This window comes from Phallusia mammillata, chromosome 2 (assembly GCF_965637545.1).
Source record: "Phallusia mammillata chromosome 2, kaPhaMamm4.hap1.1, whole genome shotgun sequence".
In the NCBI taxonomy this organism is placed as follows: Eukaryota; Metazoa; Chordata; class Ascidiacea; order Phlebobranchia; family Ascidiidae; genus Phallusia; species Phallusia mammillata.
The window spans coordinates 28901563-28925153 of record NC_137253.1 but is presented as its reverse complement, the minus strand read 5'-3'; the positions used below and the strand labels follow the sequence as shown (position 1 = coordinate 28925153).

The 23591-nt window shown below is 37.1% G+C and overlaps 3 protein-coding genes across 3 annotated transcripts; 1 reads left to right on the top strand and 2 right to left on the bottom strand.

Annotated features, from left to right (window-relative positions):
- The first annotated feature begins 662 nt into the window (after nucleotides 1-662).
- Nucleotides 663-14615, top strand: LOC145214324 (NPC1-like intracellular cholesterol transporter 1). The gene is made up of 22 exons (XM_080082835.1): nucleotides 663-852; nucleotides 1025-1112; nucleotides 2428-2660; nucleotides 3104-3269; nucleotides 3751-3909; nucleotides 4346-4968; nucleotides 5378-5572; nucleotides 6107-6279; nucleotides 6913-7015; nucleotides 7349-7513; nucleotides 7609-7737; nucleotides 8316-8498; nucleotides 9347-9589; nucleotides 9857-9988; nucleotides 10294-10462; nucleotides 11058-11169; nucleotides 11628-11876; nucleotides 12439-12681; nucleotides 12924-13155; nucleotides 13454-13567; nucleotides 13643-13805; nucleotides 13918-14615. Exons 1-22 carry the CDS (start codon nucleotides 805-807, stop codon nucleotides 14133-14135), a joined length of 4140 nt encoding a protein of 1379 aa, XP_079938961.1. The 5' UTR covers nucleotides 663-804; the 3' UTR covers nucleotides 14136-14615.
- Nucleotides 14616-15575: 960 nt separating this feature from the next.
- On the bottom strand, nucleotides 15576-20671 carry LOC145214331 (large ribosomal subunit protein uL10m-like). The gene is made up of 5 exons (XM_080082841.1): nucleotides 20605-20671; nucleotides 18878-19065; nucleotides 17991-18149; nucleotides 16927-17083; nucleotides 15576-16023 (listed from the first exon to the last, which is right to left on the bottom strand). The coding sequence occupies exons 1-5, from the start codon at nucleotides 20642-20644 to the stop codon at nucleotides 15818-15820; spliced, it is 750 nt and encodes a 249-aa protein (XP_079938967.1). The 5' UTR covers nucleotides 20645-20671; the 3' UTR covers nucleotides 15576-15817.
- A 30-nt stretch (nucleotides 20672-20701) lies between these two features.
- LOC145214332 (lysM and putative peptidoglycan-binding domain-containing protein 1-like) lies at nucleotides 20702-23142 on the bottom strand. The gene has a single exon (XM_080082842.1). The coding sequence runs from the start codon at nucleotides 23054-23056 to the stop codon at nucleotides 22505-22507; it is 552 nt and encodes a 183-aa protein (XP_079938968.1). The 5' UTR covers nucleotides 23057-23142; the 3' UTR covers nucleotides 20702-22504.
- Nucleotides 23143-23591: the final 449 nt, after the last annotated feature.

Here is a 23591-nt window from a genome sequence, read left to right as displayed (position 1 = left end):
CCGAGCGGAATATGTAAAGAGGAAACACAATCGGTTAAATTAATTTTCTACATGTCGCGCATAATGAATAACAAAACATTTTTGTTGTTTTCTGCTATTGACAACATGCAGTAATTGTAGCAACGACTGCTTCTGCTTCTCTTGTATATTGTAATCAAAATCTGTCGTATTGTTTTAAGTTGTATGAGCGCGACTAAACATTTTGCAGACATTCCGTACGTCGCCCGACACATGCAAACGAGCTTGTGTAAATAACGAAACACGCGTCACATTGGCGGATTTTGATTGGTTGAAAAACATCACCCCACCTGATCAGTGTGTGTGTTTTTCTGTTACCACCAATCAGCAGAGCACAAAGTCCGCTATGACATTTTATATATTCGACGATCGAAGGCGCAAAAGACTCTCAAGTGGATTTCGCTTATGTTTGTGAGGAAGGCGGCGGTTTTGTTAGGATTTTATTGCATAATTAACAAACTATAGTTGAGATACAGTTTAATAGAGGTTGGTCTAAAACAGGTTAACAAAACAACCGCACATCTTGAAGTCGTACGAAACGGGTATTTCGCAATTTGCAACGATTCTTGCGCAAATCTGATTCTTGCGTAATCAATACAAATCAACAAAAATTAATGACGCCATTTTATTACAGAGTTATTTGAAATTTAACTAGCCTTGTACCCCGTATTACACTTTTAAGATGAAATAGCATTAACGATAAGATCTGGTTCTCAAATACTTCAGCTTGGTCGAGTTGAGGCAGTTAGGTTTTACCATTTTGGTTATTGGTAATTTTGTGAGGATATGGACACCAACAATTTCGTGTTGATTTTAATTCTGGTGGCAAGCGCGGTAAGTCAGGGCAATATATTTGCAGTTTTTTTTCTATCATGACTAAATTTACTGTTTAAATGTAAGTGTATAGTATGTGATGTTGACAACAAAATGAAAATCCAACATGTCTTATAACAGGCTCTTTCAATGACCAAGGTATTTTTTTCGCTTATCAAAAACTATTTTTCAGAATGGTGAAGACACTCATGCACCTGGTTGGTGTATGGCTTATGAATCGTGCGGGGTTAATGAAGAGTTACCAAATGCCAATATAAGAGGTTTGTTAACATTATCCTACAGCGACATAGAAGTGTATGTTTGAAATAGGAAAAACACTTGATTTCGTTGAGAAAGTTTTTTGTTCACGCAAAAGGTTTAGGTGTTCGCCATAATAAATTTGTGTAAAAATAATACTCCCATACACTAAACATCCAATAGGAAAATAAGGCTTCAATTTTGTATTCACTATAGCACCGAATAAAATTTTGAGATGAGAATGTTTTAAAAGAAAATCGGGCCTTCAGCAGACAACACAATTATTGACGGTTGCTATTTGAAACAATCTAATAACGATTTAACCATCTGCAAGACAAAAACCAGCCAACAAAAAAATACTATTATTATGCACTGTTTGTTTCGGCTTCAAATAAAATTGTTCATGGATAAGCGACGTGACGCACATTATATTGTATATTTTTGTTTCGTTTACCGAATCAGTTTCTCGAAAAGGTTTTGTTTTTAGACAAGAAATTAAAAGTAGTTTACAAATATAAATCAAGCATCTTAGACAATAAACGTTAGAAGAGTGTAAAATACTGACTGAAATCAACCACAATAACGACGGTTTCGGCAGAAAAAACTGTTTTTTTTTACCTAAACTTAATCCGAATAACAAGTCTGTTAAACCCTTCAGAACAGTCGGAACTATTCTATTTGAATACGTATTTAACGATACCAAAAACATCGGTAAAAATATATTCTGCGAAAAATATGTCATTATTGCGCAGACCCGGGGTTTTGTACACAGGATCGTACAGATTAGTGGTTTCCAAACTTTCTACAAAAAATATGTAAGACCGGTAAAAATGTCAAAAAAATTCCACGGACCGGCAACAAAAGATCGTAGTGAATGCAACAGATATTTGTAAGCTTTTTGTTCACCAAAGTTGTCGTTGCGCAACATAATGCAAGATTTAGTCATAGCCTATGTATTTAGGGCGTAAAATTACAACCAAACGGCAATCAAGTCAATTCAAACAACAAAACGTCAATCAATTTACATACAAAATCAATGCTATCTCATCAGCGAAGAATAACTTCGTTTTACAAAAAAATGTTGAATGCTAGACACAGTTTATGGCAAAACAATCATAAACGTCACAAAAGTTTATTAAACAATTTGCGGGTATCAACGATGGAGAGCTATCCCAGTTTTACAGCCAGGCGTAAAATAGGTTTTGCAGTAGCTTGGCATAAAGTAAGATAAATCGCGGACCGACAAAGGACCGGCGGTTGGGAACCACTGGTATGGATGCTAAATGTCACGTTGAACGTTTTTGGTGTTTCATTCGAAACTATGTTTTCTGCTTTCAGGGAGTATTCCATGTTACCAGAACGTTGAGGCGCCTAAAGTACTTACAAACTCTCCGCATTATACCAAGTTGAATTCAGTTTGTCCGGATTTGATCAAAGGACAAGAGGATAATTTTAGGTCCTGCTGCAATTTGGACCAGCTTTCCACCCTGGAACGCCAGCTTTCTGCGTCTGTACTTATGTTTCAACGGTGCCCGAGTTGCTACAATAATTTTAGAAACCTTTACTGTCACGTAAGTTACTTAAACCAGCGATCGGCGACAGCCGGTCCGCGACGAGTTCGTTACCGGGCCATATGGTTTTCGGGTAAAATGCTTTAAAATTTCCTTGTGTATCCAGGGGCGATAAACTAATACAAGCATTTTCATTGCCAACTATTTGTAGTTTTTTTTAAGGCCGGTCTGCGATAAAATTTCACTTTCAAAAACGATCCGCAGTGTAAAATATTTTGCCGACTCCTGACTTAAACGACATTTTACAAAGCAAAGCTACAAACTGCAAGCCTGCTCGAGACCCAGGGTTTTAAAGTTGGAGACTTGTTCAATCCATTTTTTTACGTGTTAGATCTTAGATATGCAAGCGAAACTCGGCTTTCTGGTGGGGTTGCGTTGGATTTAGGATTGTAATTCAATTAACGTGCCAGATTCGGTCTTTAAAATTTCCTATATTTTTTTAGATTACATGCTCTCCAGATCAGGCAACGTTTATGAATGTGAGTGGGACGATACAAAATGAGGGAGAACCATTCCGATCTGTCACCGACGAAACTATTTACATCGCAGAACACTTCGCCGAATCTATTCACCAGTCTTGCAAGGATGTGGTCTTTCCACAAACCAACGGTAAAGAAAATATTAATGTATTTAAGTGTTTTCGACATTACAACGTTTTCGACAGTTTAATGTCGTCATCAGGTGAAACGCAAATACTGGTTTGTATTTTTTTGCTCAGAATACGTATGTTACTTTTCGTTAGCCAGTTTCTTCGTTATTTCCAATAGTTTGACATTCAAATCAAAAAACAACCAAAATGTTACAGCCAGATCACTAAAGCTTTAAAATACCTTTGTGAATATGCTCGCAAAACTGTTGAAATTAGAAACGCAGAAACATGTTTCCTATTAAAATGACGAAATTTGCTAAAATCAAATGTCTTTGGTGTAAGTTGTATTCAAAAATCATTATCCGAAAGTTATAAAACCAAACTGATTGTATGCCACTGTTGGTGTCTTTTATGTCTTTCATGATAACACTTATGGATTCTGGTCCTTACCTCACGCAAGCTCACATAGTTAAAAACGTGTTCGTTGCTTTGTCGCTTCAGGAAAGGCTATCACTCTGGTTTGCAACGGTTTCAGTGGAGATGATTGCACTCCACAGAGGTTCCTCGACTACCTGGGATCGACCAACAACGGTATTGCGCCACTTAACATGGACTTTCATCAGATAGGAAACGGCACTGGGCCTGACATTGAGCCAGAAGGTAGATACAGCTTGTTTCGTGCAGCAACCACCAGCGTCTGTTTAATTTAGTCATAATATACGTTTTCGCGCAAGAGAACTTGGACACAAATCACTTGCTGTAAAACGAACTTTATTGACGAAAAATACACAATGATAAAATGCTTGTCGATGTTTTTGACATAAACCTACTCATGAACTTGAACCAAAAGCCGAAAAACTTTTTTATATATTAGCCTTTCTAGTGTGTAGAAAACGGTGCTTACAGGCAGTAAATAGGACTACAAAATAGTTTTATGACAGTACGGATACATCCATTATGCCACGTGACAGTGTTATACTTTCTTGAACGCCACAAAAGCATATATTGATCAACCTTTTGTCATACATCCTCAGTTTTTCATGGCTGTCACCCTTTAATATTTAAAGCAATAAGTAAAAACTATACAATATCGCAGCTCCGGAGCCGATGCAGCCAATGGCACCGATCTCGTATCTTTGCAATGAGTCTCCGGGTGCTGGGATTCCTGAATGCAGCTGCACAGATTGTGAAGCGTCCTGTCCAGCTCCTCCACCTCTCAACCCTCCCCCGGAACCTTTCAAAATCGGTGCGGCAAATGGTGTCGGTGTCATAATGCTCATTATCTTTCTGAGTTTCGTTGTGTTCTTTACCGCGTTTCTGTTGCTTCGTTGCGCTTGCGACGGAAAGAAACCCATGTCGGTAGATTTCCGCATGGCGGAACTAGAGAAGCATATGAAGGCCAACAACACCGAACTCGACTACGAAAACTTCGGCCATGAACTGATAGACGAAAGCGAGATCTCGTGTTTTCAACGCTGGGGTAAGGACGTCCAAGACGCCATACAAAGGGGATTCACCTGGTGGGGAACTTTCGTCGCGCGTCATCCCTTTCATGTTTTGGTTCCTACAATCGTGATAGTTGTAGCTTTGTGCGTGGGAATGAAATTTATCATTTTGACGACGGATCCGATTGAGCTGTGGTCGTCCGCCGGGAGCAGAGTGCGAATTGAGAAGGATTATTACGATTCCCATTTTGGCGCCTTCTTCAGAACTGAACAAGTAAGTGCGTCATCAGAAACTAAAAGACTTTTTGAGGTGTTAAGTTTTACCTTGAAAGAAATATTTGAATATTTGGTCCAGAACGAACGTTTTATTGTATTAATTCGCGTAACAATAACCGATTGAAGTTAAACTAAATTAACTAACTGTTATCTCAACAAAACACCAGTCAAGAATTCTGCATGCTAATTTGTAACCTGTGAACCATTGTTACGCCATACAGCCTCATGAACGCCATTTTGTGTCCAAAATAATACGACGGGTTTAGGGAAAAAAACACAATTGTATAACTTTTGCAAACTTGACCGGTTAAACGCAAATTGTTTCGCCAAATTTGTCCTAAAAAAGTTCCTGGAACGCGTTTAGACTTTAGACATAACATATCGTTCATTTTTTTATGACGTCACAGGTAATTATGACCTTAAAACCGGAGTTTGTGAAAAATGGCAGCACCTACCAGTCGTTTACTGGAGTTTATTACAACTTTACCGACATATTGGAGAAGCAATACATGCTGGAGCTGTTAGACATGCAAAACGCCGTAAGGGATATGGTTGTGGAATATAATGACAATGATGGGATAACAAAGAACGGCACTTTGAATGTAAGTTTTATAAATGTTTAAGCAGATTAGGATTCTAATGTTTATAACATTTTTTGCGTCCAATGTAATGTATAGAGCAGTGGTCGGCAACCGGCGGTTCGCGAGGAGTTCCTTACCGGGCCTTACACTTTTTCACGTTAAATGCCGTATAAACAATTTGCCCATGTATCCCGGAAATAATGAACTAAATTAGGCGCTTTTATTGCTAAATATTTGTTTGTTTTTAAGGCCGGTCGCCATAAAATTTCAGTTTCAACAACGATCCGCAGTGAAAAAAGGTTTCCGACCCCTGGTATAGATTGTGTAGTTTAAAACTCTTGATAGCCTATTGTAGAAAAAGGTATTAAGAATGTGGTATTCAAGACGCGTTTTGCTTACATAGGGTTTTACAATGTACGACCTAAACTTAAAGTTACAAAAAAACAAAAAAGGTATGCTATATATACCCAGGCGTTTTGACTTATCTGTTCACTTTCTTTTCTAAACTCTTTTGATTTAAGTTGATTTTGCTGAAAAAGTTTTATTTCATTTCAGGAAATCTGTTTTAAACCCCTTGCACCCGACAATAACAACTGTACGATTACCTCTGTCATAAACTACTGGCAAAACGACCCAAACGAGTTAAACAAAACGGCAAACTACACCGACAAAATCAGTGAAGAACAATTTGACGTCGACTACAGAGATCACTTCCTTTACTGTGTTCAGTAAGAAAATAATGTTTTACGCTTGCTATATTCGGTATGACGCCTTCAATGGGCCTGGCGTACTGTGATTTATAAATGAGTGTGCCGTGATCGCTGGTCTGCATAGACGCTTCAGGGCTAATCTCTATTATGAATTTATGTTCATCTTAACACTTGCTATATATTTCTTTCTTTTTCAAACACAATTATTCTCAAAAGAAATTTCAGTCTAAGGTAACAAATCTGAAAAAATGGTTGATTCAAAACTTTTACCCCATCGGCGTTGAATTCCTTAGTCAAATAGAACGCAAAAAGAAAATAGACTACCATAAACTTTGGGTAACCCGGATTTGGTTAACCCGGATCTAATTTTTACAAAACTCGAGGTACAAATGATTCGTAATATGGCAAGGCCTTAACTAATTGACATCGGTTAATTCGGATCTTCGCCCAATCCGGACAAATTCTTTGGTCTAAACGGGTACGGATTAACCGAGGTTTACGAAGAAAACCACAATCAATAAGTCGGTAACTATAGGTCACCATTCCTAAGAATAACCACAAAGGTTATTTGATGTTATTACAAAAGGGTTACTAAATGTCAAGTAATAATTTATTTAATCAATCACTTGACACCTCTTTATGACATCACAGAGCTCCAGCATCGATTCAAGACACGACGCCACTCAAACAGAACTGTATGGGTGATTTTGGGGGCCCGGTATTCCCCTTTGTCGCGCTAGGGGGTCAGGGTGAGGTGGGTAAATAAATTAAATTTACTTTACAGAAGTATACCTTTTTTTTTAAATAGAACAAAAACTCTAGAGAAAAGATTCTTTAGAAAAGATTTTTCTATTTAGGCTTTTAAAATATTTATTGAATTGATTTGATCCGTATAATGTTTAAACTAGCTTGTTTAAAGTTATAAATAATTTATATAAAGGTTGAGAACCAGTGTCTAAACGTTTGTGTTTAAGACTTGCCAGAGTAAATTGCCATGATAAAGCAATGTACATTTTGACAACACAAGTCCATACATTTATATGTTCGATTTTGTGGACCAGCTTTATACCGGGTTTACATGTTACAGAATGCATCTTACAATGAAGCTCCGGCGTTGATAGTAACATTTGTGATCAACAATTACGCGAAAGGGGATGTCCGTACGAAGCTGGTAAAAGCTTGGGAACAAAGGTTCCTACAGTTCATGTCTGAGTGGAAACCTGAACATTTTGACTTCACGTACTTCTCTGAGGTGGGTCAAAGTGTAACAAATGTTGAAATACAGCTGATGTAGATGTCAAAGTAGATAATGGCAGAATTTATACAAAATCATTTTTTGTCCACTAGAGGTCACCCGAGGATGAGTTGGAAAGGTCAAGTCAATCTGACCTTGTGGTTTTTGTCATCAGTTACCTCGTCATATTTGTCTACATCACTGTCGCCCTCGGCACCTACACCTCCATCAAACGTATACCGGTAAAGGAAGAACAAAATAATAGAACAAAATTTCGAAAAAATCTGATGGTTGTAAGATGTCACATAACCAGCGATCATGGATGGCAAGGGTCGGCAACCTTTTGTTGAACCGCGGACCGTTTTTGAAACTAAAACTTTATCGCGGGCCGGCCTTTAAAAAACTACAAATATTCAGCAATGTAAGCGACTAAATATTGTTTATCATCCCCAGATGATATATGGCCAAAATGTTTTAAAGCATTTAACCTTAAAAAAGTATACGGCCCGGCAACAAACTCTTCGCGGACCGGCACCGGGCTGTGTAAAAATGCTAACGGTTAGGTCTATTGGGGTTTAGGGTGAGGTTTTGTAATAACTACAATAAAACCAACTTATAAACTTATCTCCTAACGTTAAATTGAGTTCTTCACCCTATCCCACTCCCACTGCTAATTTAAACAACTGTGCTCTTTACGCCTTCTATCGGAAATTAGCAAACTTTTTGTGATTCGAGTTCTTACGTCATACCGATCATCACGTTATCTAATGAACTAAATAGTTAAAAATTGCGTCATAAAGAACATAATATTACATCACAGGTGGACTCGAAAGCGTCGCTTGGTGTCGCTGGAATCCTGGTAATCCTAGCTAGTGTTCTGACAAGTGTCGGGTTTTTCGGTTATGTTGGTTATGCGACATCACTGATCGTGATTGAAGTCGTCCCGTTCCTGGTCCTTGCAATTGGAGCCGACAACGTTTTCATTCTTACACTGGAGTACCAGGTAAAACTATTTTTTGTTAAGTAGGTGCTTTTAAATTCAAGTTTGAGGTTTAGATAGTCAGCAGTAGAGTTTTTCCCGGGATTCCGCGGGATTAATGTTTTTTTCGTCGCGGGATCCCTGGATAAGCCAGGTTGCCGAATTGAAAAAATCTAACCAGCAGTACGTTATTTGCTGATGAATAAATATTTACCATGCGCAATCCTAATTTAAAATCGTGCGTGCGAACGTGTTGCGAACACGATGTTATGTACACAGGCATGATGGGGCAAAGTTTTATGTAATGTTTTGTCACACAAAGTTCGGTTGATTACTCAAAGTATGTTTTCAGTAAAGCTGCAGGCAGTGCACACTGTTTCGACAGATAAGTTCTCGTTTGTGCAGCTGGTAACAAGGCATAAGTCGTATTGAATAGAGTAGCCAGTACTTCGGCTCTGGTTGATTCAATTGTGTATACCATGACCCCGGAATCATTGCGGGTGTTAATAAAAACAAAAGAAAACATGATTTAAAAAAAGTCGTCCCCAATAAATGAATATGCAATGTTTATGAACACATAGTTGCAGGAAACGTCGACCACGTGACAACATTTTGTGACGAAACAGGTCATTGAGTTGAGCTAAGTTGAGTTAAGTATAATTTATGTCGATTCTCGAAAGAACTCACAGCTTCCTCATTACAAACTGCGCAACGTCAAAACGTTAACAAGAGCAAAAAATTAAAATGTTTCCTTATTCAAATAGAAAAACGAGCGTAAGAGGAAAATATGTGAAAACTATTACATGTAAATTAATTAAGCGTGGGTTGACTACAGGTCATTTTTGTAACTTTACCAATTACAAATTTCCCAGCGTTGTGAGAGGAAGGATGGAGAGACGCGGGAAGAGCAGATCGGGAGAGTTTTCGGAAATGTTGCTCCCAGCATGCTCCTTTGCTCCTTAACCGAATGTACCGTGTTCTTCCTCGGAGCTCTTACAGATATGCCAGCGGTGGAACAGTTTGCATTGGCAGCTGCTGTGGCTATTTTGTTTGATTTCCTACTGCAAATTACAGCTTTCCTTGCAGTTCTAGCACTGGATGCCAAGAGACAGGAAGTAAGCCGTATGGATCTATGTTCCACGTTTATTCAATGCTTTGGTTACAACTGTACCAAGAAACATATGTCACATATGCAACTGCTTTCTTTCGTGCATTAGACTTGTAAAAAGAAAAATGTTTATTCCAAAATGTCGTCTCCTTTAGACCAATCGCAAAATATAAGTTAGGTTTCAGATTAAACGTGATACGAGGTTTTAGACTAAATAAAAACATCATACATTCATATTCAAAGTAAATAGATTTATTTTGTGTTAAATTATTAGCAAAACCGTCTTGATTGCTTCTGCTGCTTTAAAGTTGGGGAGAAGGAGGAAAATACCACCAGTTATCTTCAAACCTTTTTCCACAAATATTACGCCCCCTTCCTTATGAACGATCTCGTTCGGTATATTGTAGTAAGTTTATTTTTTATGTTCGCCACCTTGTTATGTATAACTCGGCGCCTGTGACACTGTACATATATTTTCTTTTTATTTCTGTACTGTGTTGTGCCAATGTATTTTTATGAGCTTTTGTACCATTTTTTGAAAAAGAGTAAAGACAGTAAAGTAAAGACACATTTTTTTCTATTTAAATAGAGATTTACACTAAAATTACCAAATATATATATTTGTGCTTGGCAGATTAGTAAACAAAAACTTTCTGAAGTTTTTGTGCCATCGTGATAGTATTAAAAACAACATAACTTTGCCTTTTGCAGATGGTTGTTTTTGCTGGAATTTCCTGCTGGTGCGTGGTACTTTGTACGCGAATAACAATAGGCCTGGACCAAGACCTCTCAGTGCCGAAAGACTCTTATGTTCTTGATTATTTTGACTACATGGAAAAATACCTAGACGTCGGCGTTCCGGTTTACTTCGTCACAAAAGGTAGGCTATACTTACAATCACCTAAGTCGTTGCAAATGCCTCTAGAAACTGACATACAACCAATATTCCTTACGCACTGAATCACTGGCAAACCGTATGATTGAAAGGTCATGTTGGAAAAGCTACTGATACAAGAACTCACAGTCCAACAGTTTACTAAATACCGATAGATGGCGTAAAGAGCGCAGTTATTTTATTTAGCAGTCCGGGATAGGGATAGGGACTAAATTTAACACGGGGTCTAGGTTTTTAGGTTGATTTTTTTCATATTAATATTATTATAACACCTCCGCCCAATACAAAATAGCCCTAGCTGTCAGCATTTTTACACGATTTTTTTCACGGGGTACCAACCAAGAACACTCCCGAGGACAAATCCCGATCAGGGATTTTTATGTCTGTATATGGGTCAGGCGCGCCAGGTCAAATATATGTGTTTTGCACCACCTTTGGGAATATCGCAAACCTGTCTTCTCCTGCTTTAGTATAGATCTACCGGTACTGTTACTCCCATCACATGTACTTTAGCCACAATCATCCTTCTGTCATTTGGAAGTCAACAACGTATAAATGTTTTCTACGTGTGTTTATTCAGGTCCTTACAATTTCTCCGATCCTCAATCTGGCAAATACATTTGCGGAGCGGCCGGCTGCAATACTTACTCACTAACTCAGCAGATATCCTACGCCAGTTCCAATCCAGAATAGTAAGTAGTCTGTAAAGCACAAATGAACAGATGATAAACAGTAAAATGCAAATCAGCCAATTTGATCCAGCAAGTCAAGCGCAAATGGTCAAGTTAATTAACTTGTCGCAAATGCTCTCACTAGACTTCCGTTCTGCGTTTCGCTGTTGCTTACCTTACGTACAAAGATAAACTAACTAAATGAAGCAAAAGTTCGTAATTGTTCAATATTTTGAACGTAGACAGTTTTTTTTTGTAAGGCTTTATACCTAATCAAATGCATCAAGATGCTAATAAGGTTTCAATACGTTAAATTAGTGCATAAATTGTGCCCGCCATATTTTGCGCTCCAAAACGTTTTAACGATGAGCAGCTATTTTCAACTTGTGATTGCTTTAGTTATTACATTTGTGTTGCTTTGTTTTCTTTCACCAAACGCACTAAACTCAGTTACACTCATGATCAAATTTTCGGCACAGTTGGAAAATTGAAACACCTGCTGCATCTTGGTACGACGATTACTTGGACTGGTTGCCTCCTCAAGGGATCCAGGGACGCGGCTCTTGCTGCAGATATTATAACAGGAGACCTGACGACTTTTGTCCAGCCAGCGACACCACATCCCGCTGTACACCGTGCTTAGAAGACGCAAATTACACCTCGGATGAATTTATGGACTTTTTGCCGTGGTTTTTGATCGACAATCCCGGGGTCGAATGCAATAAGGGGTGAGTCGCGCATATACGTGGCCTTAACTAATAGTTACGTAGTGGCTTGATCAGGGGAGGCGTGTCACGAAGTAATGATGACGTGTATACAGTAAAGTGAAAAAAGTGTGACGTCACTCGTCATCTGGAATTTTTAATGGCGTACCGTTGTGTATTTTATAGGTGACATATGCCGATAAATGTCATTTACTTACAAATCTAAATGTTAAAGACGAATTTAATTCTGAATCTAGAAGGACAATAGTTTATGTATTTCTACCACAGGTGATGCTTCAAACCCATATAGACCATGCAGTAGAAGTGTTTCTTTAGGTCGTACATATTAACGGCGTTGGGATTCAATTTTTTTGCCAGTCGGTTCTATCACAAAAGTCATATTTTTCAGCCGGTTCTGTTTCAAGTCCATTTGACACTGTCAGTAACCACAGTTGACAGTAACCAGTAATGCTAACCGGTTCGCTGATCTCATGAAATTTCGTGAGACCGTTCTATAGGACCGGTGCGAACCGGCTGAATCCCACCACTGTACGTAGACTCCAACAACACTCATCACTTTTCACAGAGGTCATTCGGCATACGGCAATGCAGTCAACATCACCGACGGAAACTTTACGGCGAGCGGCAGAGATGTAGTTGAGGCTTCATACTTCATGGCATACCATAGTGTGTGTATTAAGTCAGTAGACTGCACTGAAAACTTGATAAAAGCTAGAGAGTTGGCTGACAACATCACAAATGCATTGAAATCTGGAAACGAAGGAAACATTCTTGGCGACGAAGATGAATTCTCTGTATTCCCATACGCGTAAGTTTTGTTATTGAGTGACTATATGGGAGTTTTGAACGCTGGTACGATTTTGCTTTGAATTGTGTAATGTAAAGTATTTTGTCCTACCTAATAAAACTTGCATAAGTGCATTATATCACTATGTTGAATTGGTGCAGTTTTTCTGCCAAAACTTTCTTTTTAACGCCAATTATTAACTGCTTTTTATCAAGGCTAGACTATAACAACAAGTGTTTCATAACAATACGACCATTTTTCAGATTGTACTACGTTTTTTACGAACAATACCTAACAATGACGGAAGACACACTCTTTCAACTTGGTATTTGCATTATACCAACCTTTTTCTTCAATCTAATATTACTGGGATTCGACTTCTATTCTGGACTGGTCACTCTTATCACTATACTGATGATAGTGGTGGACACTGCAGGGCTATGTTCTCTCTGGGGCGTCGACCTTAATGCTGTTTCACTTATCAATCTTGTTGCAGTAAGTTTGTGTTAACTAAGTTACAAATTTGTAAATCACTGTCTAATGAGATTTTATACAGTCAATGCTTAAAAGTGGTACATGGAGAGTCTTTAGGACCAGGGGGTGGCCCTTTAGGAGTTTTTCTGGAGCCCGCGAAGAAGCTTTATAGTGACGTATCCGGGTTATGACGTAGTTCATTGCATATCAATATCGTTACGTTACGTCATAGCGTTAGGAAGTTATTGCGTTTGGTCAAGAAAGTACACCAGACCCCAAATTGCAGTGTTTCGGGATTAAAGTTTATTTTTATATGCAGGCAATCGGGTTGTCGGTGGAGTTTACGAGTCACGTGGTCCGTACGTTTTCGCTACAGACAAACGCAACACGTAAGGAGCGCGTCATTGCTTCCATGGCCACCATGGGACCGGCGGTAAGTCAGACTAAGTGATTTTTTCCACATGACAAGGGATGGGTTATGAAATTCATTTAACCTTGGTTTATTCAGGTTTTTGCCGGGGTTGCGCTTACCAATTTACCAGGAATCATTGTTCTCAATTGGGCAACGGCTCAACTTATTCAAATCTTCTTTTTCCGGATGTGTCTGGTAATCACCCTTCTCGGAACCGCACATGGTCTAATTTTCCTCCCTGTCTTCCTTAGTTACTTCGGTATGTTTAACCCAAAAACCACGCATTTTTGCAACATTTTGTTACACGTGCCATAGTAGTTAATGAATCTGTGATAAATATAAATCAGTTTCAACTTGTGATTTTACTTCAGGTCCTCCTGTTAACAAAGCGATTCTGTTTGACAAACAAAAGGAATTGCGGGAATTAAGTGAAGCCCATGGAATCGCAAACCTGGCTTATAAGGGAGACACACTTCAGTACAAGGCGAAGATGGAAAAGCAGGCGAAGGAAAAAGCGAAACAGACCGAAGAAAACCAGAGAAAAGAGAAAGAATATGAGATTGAACACGAATATGGAACAGTGCTCTAATTAAGTTTTAAATTCTCTTGTAGTTTGTGAGTGTTTCAAGTCAGTAAGCCGGGTGGTACTTTTTTACTTCACATTGCCTTGTACCTGACAAAAATAGCCCTAAGAAAAGGTGAATCATTAACTTAAATAAAAGCCTGTTAAGAAATCAAATTTTGAGAACTATTACATTGGAATCTTAAAAACAAAATGCAGCCTTGGTAACCCAAATATTGCCTTTTTGGTAGGACTAGCAATGCTCGGTGTAACAACAACCTTGTACCTTACTGTGAGCTTTTTAAATACGCTCGAAATACGTATCTTGCTTTCTTGTCACCATTATATTTTCCTATCACTGTAATTCTTCCATCGAAGTTCACAGCTCTGCAGAATAGCTTTATACCTTTGATATTTTTTCTGCTCTCAATTGAACCAACATACGTGTCATTCATAGAAGAATCTAACGCGGTTATTTGGAACAAATCCGTTCTTGCGACATCTGCTACCTGTGTAATTTAAACAGGATTTATGACATCTTTGCAAAGTTTGTGCCTGCTTATCGCAGTATTACACCCTTAATCTTTCAATTAGGACCTGTGTCCATTTTTAACCACGGGGGTATTTGTAGGTAACGGTAAATCAGGATAAATACGCAAGTCAGGTTTATGAAATGCAAAAGTGTTTATGAAAGAAGATATTTGTTCGGAGCTTAGTGGCGGTAAAGTTGAATCTACACTTACATGTTTTGATATAAGGTACCAAAAGGTATCAAGGCCACTGTTTATATGTTCTTATAAGCAGGGAGTCGAACCGGAACTGAACCCGAACCCGCGGACCGGTTAGTTTCATTAAACCCGAACCAGAGTTGAACCCCATATTTTGTTTAGCGTTGGACCCGAACCGGAACCGTACCAGTATAAAATGCAAAAACAAGTGTACCTGAACCGAACCTGAACCAATATGCCAAGCGGTTCGAATCCTTGCTTATAAGTATGATAACGATTTTGGTCCCATGTAGCAAAATTTACACGATAACAGCTATTGGGCGTGTCAAAAGTAACAGTGCACGATCAAAATTATTTTGGAGTTTGATAAGGCCCTGCCTGTGTAGTTTTATAAGATAATGGTTAGAATTAAATTTGAGTGAAAAGGGATTTAAACCGGTTTAAAACCCGCAAACCGGTTTGGACAGTATAATTTACCGGAACAAACACGTTTTAGCTGAACAGCACCCCTAAAAACAAAACAAAGTGAACCCGAACCAAACGTGAACTTATATGACAAGCGGTTCGTCTCCTTTCCCACGGGTATCTTCCAAAAACGTGTTCGTGTTATAATGTAAAATGAAGATTCAGGAAGCTATAGACCAAAATCCATAGATAACTCGGAACATTTCGCGATATTTGAAATTTTGAACTCGTTCGGTGCCATTTTGTTGCAAGTTTTCCAGCCATATACAACCACTTTGTAAGAAAAACGTGTATTTGCGTTTGACCGTTCACGAAATACCACATTTTCCCCTTACGTTTAAACCAACACAAACACCTGATAACAGGCATTCTTGTCCAACCAGAGTGAACCAAACTTCCAACTTCTGCTTTTCATTAAAGACCAGAAGACCAAATGTGCCAAATGAACATTAAAATTTCTCGATTTGACCATAAATCGTTCTACGGGGTGTTTTTGATTCGATCAAAGCACTCGGTTCACTTTTTGTTTTCTGGCATTCCTTTGGCAAGTTCGCCAAGCGACGATGCAAGGCCAGCAGAGGGCGCCCTAAGCAACTCGTACGTCGAGGAAGACAGTGACGTCAGCTGAGAGCAGAGTTTGGCACGTGACTCGTCAAGGTTGGGTAATTTCGAGTAGGATTCAATCTCGTTCTTGCTCATGTATTTGCCGTCTACTAAACCACCTTAGAATATATTGGAGGGTAAAATTCACATGCATTTTACTTAATGTGTGTATTTTGAGTTTTTAAGCAGAGCTTGTTATACAATTTGCTAACGGCACACCAACAAAGACACACTTTGCAGGATAAAAAAAAGGAAGTTATGTCAAATTTTGATTTAATGTGTGCAAGTATTTGTTAAGCAGTAAGATCAAAAATGGAATCAAAAAAATATTCTTGAATACCAATAATTCACCATCTAGTACAGTGGTTCCCAACCTTTTTGTAGTCCTGGACCCCTTTTATAAATTTTGTTGGTCCGCGGACACCCAACATAATTTAGTCTTGTTAAGTTTTCGTTTTCTGCATTATATGTTACTACTTTTGCTTTTTTGGGCAGAATTTTAATCAACCTTCGCAGGCCTTAAATCTCAATAAAGTTCTGTACTGTAGCAGTCAAGTAACAAAAAGATAATTTTTTTGGTGTACAATACTTGTACTAAAAGATCGATTGTTCATGTGTGTTGTGATGTCACAATGGAGGTAACAATCCAACAAAAAGTAAGTTTTCCTGATCCAAAGGCGTGATAAAAACAGTTTGCACTCATATGTAGGATTGTAAAAAATGGTTTGGAAACTAAAAAAGTTCTACTGTTGGTTAATGGTACTAAAAATGTTTGCCTCCACGGACCCCGTGAAACCATCTCACGGACCACAGGTTGGAAACCACTGATCTAGAGTCTTTGTTGCACACAGCACATCTTTTGTCACATACAAAAAGCAGCCCTCCATATTCACAACAAAATTAGTGCATTAGGGTACATGGCTTATGGACGTTAAGAAAAGCTTAAATACTAATAAAAGTACTGTGTTGCATGCAAAACATATCCAAAAAAACATTTAAAACGATTAATAAAACAAACTCACCTAACAGTAAAAGGTATGGATTTGGTTTTAAAATTGACAACATTCGTTTGCAGTTTGGTTTTCCAAACAATATCGCACAATTTTGGTCAAAAAGAGGTTTCATTGCATCATATGGAGTGTCTTTGATTGTGAACATAATAACATGGGAAGGATAGATCTATAACAAAAACAATAACACATTGGTTCCAACTAAAATAAATCAAGCCTTGTTACTCAAAATTCACAAAAAAAAACAGGTCTATCAAGGTTACACATATTATATTCATGTGTCTGTGTTCTGGTTTTCCATAAGGGTTAAGAACACACAAGGAGGAACCAAATTTGCAGCAGTTCTGCCTACATCCTTGCTTGTAAGGGAGAGTGATTGTTAATCTTTACAAGCACTCTAAAGCATTACGTTCTAGGTTACTGCCAAACCCGTCAGTTTATTACACAAGAACAAACACAGCAGCAAATTAAACAAAACTAAGAAAAGAACAGTATTGACAATTTTGTTAAACTTTTTGCTTTCAATTTTTGTCAATAGCCTGATGAAGGTGTCTTGTATGGGACATCAAAATGTCAGTTTATTATAATAAGAACTGTTGGAAGAGCTATGTATTTGTTACACAGTCAATATGTTACTCTTGGGTCAAATAGTAAATTTGGCTGGTCTTTTTATTTATGTTATATTTGTAAGTTAGTTTCATCTACTTATGATTATTTAAAATTAGGTATATATCTTCTGTACACATTATTATAAGTGGAGGTTTCTAAATTGTTTAAAGCAGGGGTTCTTAACCAGGGGTGCACGCATCCCCAGGGGGTGCGAGAACTGTTCCTAGGGTGTGCGGGGATGCTGGATCATTAAGGTTGGTTAGGTATATTCTATTTAAGCAATTACAGAAGGGGGAGCGAAAATTGGTTGGTGATTTGAAAGGGGGTGCGAAAATTGGTTGGTGATTTGAAAGGGGTGCAGCAAGGAAAAAAGGTTAAGAACCACTGTTTTGAAGGCTCTTATTACATTTGACAAATGTGGCACTATTTATTAGTTTACTTGGCATACTTTGTTAACAATATCTTACCAAAATATCCATATCATGCTGTCTCAGTTCATATTGTACTTTATAAAACATATCCATAGTTGGCATATCAGTTCTCAAACAAGCACATATCATAGGACTTGTGTTAAATATTTCTGACACCTCATTGTAAAGTAACACATCCAAACCATGAAGGTTGAGCTAAAAAGCAAAAAACAAACTTTTTTAACCACACATTTTCTTGTTTTACATAATGTGCACATTTCATTTAATACATATAATTCCAATTTGCAAAATAAGAATACAATACACTTTGGAAATAAGTATTATTAGATTTTCTAAACCTTTTCTGCTGCTTTAAATAAGATTTTTTTACTTCATAAACGAAAAATAGGGCGACAAACGACAATTACATCACAAACAGTAGAACATTGGAACAATTGAAATAAATGAAATAAAGAAATTCGTACATATATACAGTTTAAATATGCCACAGCAAGTGGTGAAAAGTAGTAAGTACTACACATTATCATAAGCTGTTTAAATGGACAGTAGTATACTTTATGCAACATAATTGTGCAGACAAAACCAGTGACGTTTAGAGTTTATGAAACATAATTGTGCAGACAAAACCAGAGACGTTTAGAGTTTATGAAACATAATTGTGCAGACAAAAACAGTGACGTTTAGAGCTATTCAGTTTGGGGTGAGGGTTTGTAATTAAAATTACGCTATAATCTGGTTTCAATTACCCTTGTTGTGCTTTATATTCTCAGATTTTACATACCATGTGGCATACTATGTAACATCATTCGGTAATTAATACCACCACTGCAGCTACGCCATCAATACAAATGATCCAAATGTTTTGAGGCCACAAAATGAACATAGAGTTGTGAAGGTAAAATCTGACTGATTAGGCAACTTACTTCATCTTTTTTCTTCATGGGTCTGTAAGGATTCTCAGTTTCGTAAGTTTCCACTTCGTTAGGCTCAAACTTGAATCGATTATCCTTAAATCGGGGTAGAGTAACTTGCAATAATTTCACTCTGTGTTTGTTCTGTGGCCGTTTGTCCCAGTGGTATCGAAACCGCTTTGGTATAACGATAGTAGACACTAAAATAAAATACCAAAAAAGTACATCGGTCATTGAAAAAGTTCATTCCGTCAAAAAATTCAAACCTATGGATGAAATAACTAAAATGCGGCTGGTAAGTTTACAGACATAGATAGATGTTAAGCTCATGCGTGTATGTGCAATTTATGTAAACAACAAATGTCAAGAGTCCAAATAAATTTACTCACTACCAGTGGCGTATCCAAGGGGGGGGGGTTTGGGGGTCCGGACCCCCCCCCCCCTTTTCAAAAAGTTGTGCGTAAATTAAATAGGCCCAAATCGTTTGGTTTACCGCTACATGATAACAGGGAGTCGTTATCTCAAAGCCGCGAGGTTTTATCCTCTTGTATTCGCTTGTTATCTAACGCCAATTGTGACGTAACAAGGGTTGAATAAGGAGTTTTATGCGCTAACAATCGGAAAGTAACGTTCCGACTGGGACGCTGGTTGTTAACTGCACTAAATGTAACGTATCAACCTGTTTTGCATTTTAAAAATGTAAAATGAGTAAAAATTTGATAAAAACGTTTAATGTTGTATTGTTTCGACCCGCCAAACACGTAATAGTTTGTCACGAACATTAGATCGATGTTCATTGAATTTATGCCTTCTACAGTTACCAACTTTAGTGCATTCTTGACATTGTGCAACTTAACAGTAGCATTATCGCTTTAGAAAGGCGTTCAGTCCTTGAGAATCTGTTCCCCATGTTTTAAGCAACGATTTCGATTACCTGACGCTTATCGCTTATCTTGCAGCTGCAGTTTTGCTGAGTAAGCTAGATGGCAGCGGCGAAATCAGGAAGCTACAAAGCTGTCGCGAAAATTATTTGTTATTTCTGTCAATTGGACGGATAGAGAAACCACCACAGTCGAGAGTTGGATTAGGTTTCGGTCTTGTGCCTTCGGGTTAAAGTGCTCGTTTTTAACAAGAAAACGAAAAAGACAACGGGACAATTGAGTGGTAGTTTGACATGTGAATTACGTATTTAGTCTCGTGCGGTCTAGCGTATTTGTGTGGGAAATTTTCCACAGATCTAATGACGTCATTAGGGAAATTCCCAAAATAAAATGTTGGACCCCCCCCTTTAAAAATTTCTGGATACGCCCCTGCTCACTACCATATGTCAAATATTGATTAGTTAACACAGACTGGTTTTATCTACGATTTGATGTATCGCGTTTCTTTTTGTTACACTATTTAACCCAATGGAAATGTCATAAAAATACTGGGATGTAAACCAATCCAATTCATAATAAAGCCGGAGTATTTAACAAGTCAAATTTTAGCGGTTGTATTCTTGTAACAGCTACTGGCAATTCCGGTTAAACAACTACACAAGTTCATTGTATTGAGTGAATGGGCTACACAAATAAGACTTTATAGGTTGAAACAGTGTGCAGTGTTTACAGCTTAGGTAAGCTGTGTACACTAAAAATGTGGCAACTTTTCTATTGTTTTGTCAGAGTAAATAGACTTAGTATAACATAAACAATGACAAGTGGAATGAAAACATTAAGAAAAAAAAGTAAACTTACGTTGTCGTAGATCAGCTTGAAGTATTGGCAGCAGCGACATATTGTTCTACAATATATACAGCAATTAAATAAGTCCTACACTGATTTATGAAACATGTTTTTCTAAAAAAAAAGACAGAAAGCCTGATTACACCACATAGTCACAGCACAATATGTTGAAGAATTACAATGAAATGGTACCACTTGTAGTTAACTTAAGTGACATAGTAAACAGAAGCAATAATGCCATAAAAGTTACACTTAAAAGTTGAAATTGTGTTGTATGTCAAATTATGGAATTACATACTAAACAAGCAAATATGATGTTGATCACATAAGTTTAGGGTAGATGGGCACAGTGCAACATCATTTGTTCATATAGATACAAAAAACATGGTTGAAAAGCAAGCAGCATTTACATCACATAATTCATCACATAAAATTTTGGATAGAAAAACCTGAAACAATGATATATGCGGTACATGCCAATTTTTACCCCATTTAGCAGTTGGTAAAAAAGCATACACTTTGTTTGTTTTTCAGTCAACTTGATGACTCTGGTCACTCATATAAAACTAAAATGAGTCATGCAATGTCAATTCAGCTTTTTGAACAACATGAGAAGTTTGTTGGCACAACCTATTCTGTCTAGTCGCATATATCATCTTATTGAATTGTAAACTCCAACTATACTGCTAGTATTAGTTGAAAAAATATTCTGCAACTTGGCACAAAAATATGTGGATTTATGAACAAGAAGTACCATATATTTGTATTAAACCATTCTATCCGCATTTATTCCTAAAATATCATTATAGTCAACATCAAAATACAAGTTGTTTTGTTTGAAGAAACAGGGGGATTAAAATAAATTTGTTCTGTTGTTATTTATCATGCTCTTTTACTTTTAGTGTTACATGCAACTGCAATCATAATTATTCAATTTCAGGTTTAGTAGTCCAGATTTAGGTATTGTCTTAAACTCAATCATGTTTTTTATTTATATTTTAAAGTGTACAATATTTTATGGTCTTGAGGAGGTAGTTTTTAGTTTTTTGCAGAATATACATTGATTTTGGTCAAAAAATTTTTTTTACTACACAACAGATATATATTTAACTTCTGTTTACAAAAATTTAGCCTCAACTTGATAAACAAAAAAACAACCTATAGAGAGATATATACCCCCTATTACAGTCATGCATGATAAAATGATAAACAGAGCAATACATTCAAAAATGAGCAAAATAGTTCACAATCAGTTGCCAAATAAATTAAAATGCACTATGCCAAGCAAGATGACTGCAATTAACACTCTAATGGCCAAAGCATATGGACAGGCAGACACACTAACGCACATTACCTTGCATAATAGATTGCGGCTCAGTAAATGCAGTCTAAGACAAAATCGATTTTTCAGGATTATTTCAACTGCCAAAAATCAAATAAACTTTAATAACTTTTTAAGAGGTTGTTTAAGTTAAAATGCATGAAACAGAGTATTAGATCACACTAGTAGCAAAAAAGCTTGTAGTTTTTCATGATGTAAACTTTCATAACATGCAAAGAATTTAAAATTATCAAAAACCATTACTAATAGCATGGTTTATCCACATAGTTTCAAAGGATTTTTAATCAAAGTTATGAACTGTTTGTTTACTGGATCTTATTGGTGGAAATGAACGTCCATTTTCTTACAAACAATTTCCTATCAAAAAAAATGTAAGCCAATTAAATAAATGTCTTAGGGATTTGTACGTTTCACATCTACACAGAATTACTACACAAACAAACAAATAGCACTTTATAGCAATATGCGCTACCTGGTAGCAAAACAAATGGCATACAGAAAGACATAAACAACAATTATCTAGATAGAAACAAAAAGTACATCACAGTGGATAAAAACAATCACTTTTTGTCACAACTGAAATAAGTGGTCGGTGTCTTCAGACATAGAATGAGAAAAAACAGTTTTTGGATGATTTTTATGGAAGCTTTGTTTTGTCAGTTTTGTAAACTTGGTGTTGCCTGACGGAGAAGCCGGCGGTTCTTCTGGCACATCAACTTTTAAATCCTTAAAGGCCTTTTTGCTAGCACTAATTTGCGAGTCAAGTTTTTGTAAAAAAGAAGCAGCATCGTCATGGTTTGTTTCTGGTTTCGCTGAGTCATCGCCATTGACGGCAACTGTTGCAGGTTCATGATTAGGAACAGTTGTAGAAGTGGATGGGTGCGTAACTGGAATTAGCAAAAACTTTCTTAAATATAAAGAATCAGAGCTGTAAAGTTTGTTGACCCTTCGTAGCTCAGCAGGGGATAATCCATATTTTAGTGATATTCCTTGCACAGTCTCTCCTTCTTCAATGATGTGTTTATCATAATGTGTGGTTGTTTTCTCAACTGAATGGACACATGATCCATAAGATGAGCCATATGACTTTTTCGATCGAACAATTGAGTCCCATTCATTCATTATGGCAATTCTGCTTTTACACAAAGCAATTGTATTTTACACACAGTCTCATATGGCTTAGTACATTCTAAACAAAAATCAAGTAAGTGATACCATATCAAAATCTTGCACATATTTTTCTTTTAAAAGTTTGCTAATTAGAGATTGATTCTAACGTAGACATACATTTCTTACCAACGAAGTAGTTGGACAAACAACAAACATTTTATTTTAAAATCTTCTAAACACTAAAAAACCAAAAGTTCCTTTGCATACAAACAAAACAAAACCAAACTAATGTGCGTCATGTCAGGTGATCAAAATGGACCTTTACCTCATGGGACGTAACAAAAATCTTCACTATTTTTTGGCAATCACCGCACAAAACAAAACAAAAAGGAGACAAAAATTGACTGCCGATATATATACCAACAGCAAAATATGTCATCATTATCTTGGCTAAAACTGTTAATATCTGTAATAACAAATAAAAAAAGAATATTAATTTTTTTATCATAGAAATCATCGAAATTTATCTTTCAGTTTTTTTAAGAAG

Bases quoted from the DNA above. Each gene is read 5' to 3' on its own strand.
- LOC145214331 (XM_080082841.1), bottom strand. From the start codon at position 20,644: ATGTCGCTGCTGCCAATACTTCAAGCTGATCTACGACAAC. The intron at 18,150-18,877 runs GTAAGTTGCCTA...TTTGCTTTTTAG, and splicing joins CCATGAAGAAAAAAGATGAA to CTCAACCTTCATGGTTTGGA. The intron at 16,024-16,926 runs GTGAGTTTGTTT...ATATATTCTAAG, and splicing joins TCCATACCTTTTACTGTTAG to GTGGTTTAGTAGACGGCAAA.
- LOC145214332 (XM_080082842.1), bottom strand. From the start codon at position 23,056: ATGAATGAATGGGACTCAATTGTTCGATCGAAAAAGTCATATGGCTCA.
- LOC145214324 (XM_080082835.1), top strand. From the start codon at position 805: ATGGACACCAACAATTTCGTGTTGATTTTAATTCTGGTGGCAAGCGCG. The intron at 1,113-2,427 runs GTTTGTTAACAT...TTCTGCTTTCAG, and splicing joins ACCAAATGCCAATATAAGAG to GGAGTATTCCATGTTACCAG. The intron at 6,280-6,912 runs GTAAGAAAATAA...ATGACATCACAG, and splicing joins CACTTCCTTTACTGTGTTCA to AGCTCCAGCATCGATTCAAG.